The 2500-nt window shown below is 45.3% G+C and overlaps 1 protein-coding gene across 1 annotated transcript in view; it reads right to left on the reverse strand.

Moving 5' to 3' along the window:
- The window catches only part of kcnh8 (potassium voltage-gated channel, subfamily H (eag-related), member 8), a 44391-nt gene that overhangs the window by 26966 nt on the left and 14925 nt on the right, over positions 1 to 2500 (reverse strand). Inside the window, exon 2 of the mRNA XM_030347726.1 lies at positions 1599 to 1832. Coding sequence (XP_030203586.1) covers positions 1599 to 1832 — 234 coding nt within the window. The remainder of the gene's footprint in view (positions 1 to 1598; positions 1833 to 2500) is intronic.

The following is a 2500-nucleotide window of genomic DNA, read 5'->3' on the forward strand; positions in this document are numbered from 1 at the left end:
AAGTATTCATAGAAAACAGGACGAAAAAGGTGTAGGACCATGGAGGGAAGTGAGAGACAGAGTGCTGCAGAACGGAGAACATGGCAACAAAAGGGAGTGACAGTTCATAGAACTGCACTGTGATGCAGACCCTCTCACAAAGAACTGCCTCAGCCTTGGCAGCCTGTTTCTTAACTTCTTCTTAGGTGCTCTGTGCTACCTTCAGTACTTCTGTTGAATGTTTTCGTTCCATCAATCATTTCATTATTTTGGATTTATATCGTCACATTGCTTTTTGGGTTTTCAAAGGAACTTGTACCCAGCCTTGTGAATTCTGACTTGAGTTATTTTCTTTTATAAGGTACTTCTATTGAGACACGCTATTCATCGCTGAGATCTTTGTGGCGAGACCGCGGCCAGCTTCAGAGTATCAAGCCAGCAATGGTTCTTGGAATCTATTGGAGGGGGGGATGGTATTTTCAACATGCAGGCCTTCGACAGGCTATTCTTCTGATTTAGGCGTATAATATTGTTTTTTCAAGGGCTTTAGTTGATAAATATGTGCTGCGATTTTGGAGGACCTTTTTCAGAAGGATTTCTTGGCATATGTTGCATGTAAGGGAGTCATTACAACCAATAAATTGACAGGGAATCTAAATATTATTTACTCTATTTGACAACAATATCTCCATGCAGGAGGTAGGAACCACAATTTCCAGTCACGTGGAAATGCAAACGAAATACAGCTCTTAATCAGTAGGCAGATGGAATGTGTGATGAATAAATGTCTATGTCTCTGTCTATGTCTGTTAATTTCAGAGATGGGAGTCAAATCACTCCGTGGAATCCTGAGGTCTTGTATAGAGTTGCTAGAGTAGACAGAGCTAAGCACTGTCACAATCGAATGGATCTCTCCCTGTTAAGTATTGTGTATGTGTGTGTGTATGTCTGTGGTTGTGCATGTGTATGTGGTGAGCGGTTTGACTCATCATTTGGTTTAATGACCTTTTAATGGAAGGGGGGCATAGAATGGACCTTTCCCCCCTCACCCTGTATCCATCTCTCCCCTCGGCCCATTGTCCCATACACGCCTATTAAGATAGACCCTCTCCAGAAATAGCCGTGAAATTGAAATTGGCACAGTAGTCACGACGCATTACATCACTTACTCCTTAATGCTAGACAAGGATAGCTTGCACTGTTTACTTTATGGTAAACTCAGCAGACGCTGTAAGGCAAAGAGACAAACTCACAGTGCATTCAGACGTGTCATTCTCCAGGATGCCTACAGGTAGACAGGGGATTGAACCAGCGTCTTTTCAGGTGGGAGTCGAAACACAACTCACCACTGTGCTACCCGGCCGCCTCTGGCTTATATTACATCTGATTTCCGACTTCCCACTGACAATTGCAACACCATTGCTTACCATTGTTTCGTTTTTTAATTTGCCGTTCGGTGTGTAAACCGTAACGCTGTGGACCTGAAGACCACGGTGGCTGCACAGATGGGAACTCAGCACTGGCATTCACCCACACTGCTAACACACCCACCTCCACCCCCAGGGGGGGCGGTTGGAGGAGGTACACGGAAGTGGGAGGAGGCGGGGAGACGGGCTCACCTGTCTTGCCGTAGAAGGTGATCTTGTCCTTGAACTCCTTGCGCTCCTCCAGCGCGTTGTCGATGCTGAGGACGACGGTCTCGCTGCTCTCCGGCCCGTACAGGAACTTGCAGGCGCAGCTCTTCTGCATGACTTCGGCGCGGGAGAAGCCTGTGAGCTCGCAGAAGCCATCCGAGCAGTAGACAATGGGGAAGCCCTGGGACACCTGCGCGTTGGCCAGGATGAAGTTGCTGTCTGTTTGGGGGGGAGGAGGAGAGGGGAGGGTAGGAGAGAGAGGCACAGATGGAGATCAAGCAAGGGTCACGGTTGTAACTGAGTTCAGACGTGTCAAAGGGAGGATTCGGTTGAGGATGAAACAATACCGTTGTGGATGAGAGTGGTTAGGACTGCTGTCCACATTGGCAATGGGAAGCCGACTCAGCCGGGCCATGTTGGTTGCTTTTGAATAACGGTACACCCTGGAGTGGTTTGTTCCTGACCTGGTGTCTTACGGTAACGACATAGAGTTTGATGATCGAATGTAAAGGTCGTTCTGTAATATTTCAAGGCAAAGGTGCGAATACTGTAAATACAATGAAGCTTAAGCAGTGAAGGAAGATTTAGATGCTTTGTAATATTAGCGAAAAAATATTTACTATTTTTGGTTAGGAAATACTGCGAATTGAAAAGGTGAGTAGATGAGATACAGGATGTTGTCTTTCTTGTTATTTTTAAGTATTTCTGGTCTTTTCTCCAAACACATTATTTGTACTATTATATTTCAAAAGCTAGAAACACTCAAACTTTCCTATACCAACAAAATTCTCTCTGATCTCTTAGAGAAATAAATGAAGCCTATCTATCTCTACACCACAATATGAAGGAGAACTGTGAACAGCAACCTACAGTGCAGTTACTCCCTT

This window comes from Gadus morhua, chromosome 22 (assembly GCF_902167405.1).
Source record: "Gadus morhua chromosome 22, gadMor3.0, whole genome shotgun sequence".
NCBI classification, from domain to species: Eukaryota; Metazoa; Chordata; class Actinopteri; order Gadiformes; family Gadidae; genus Gadus; species Gadus morhua.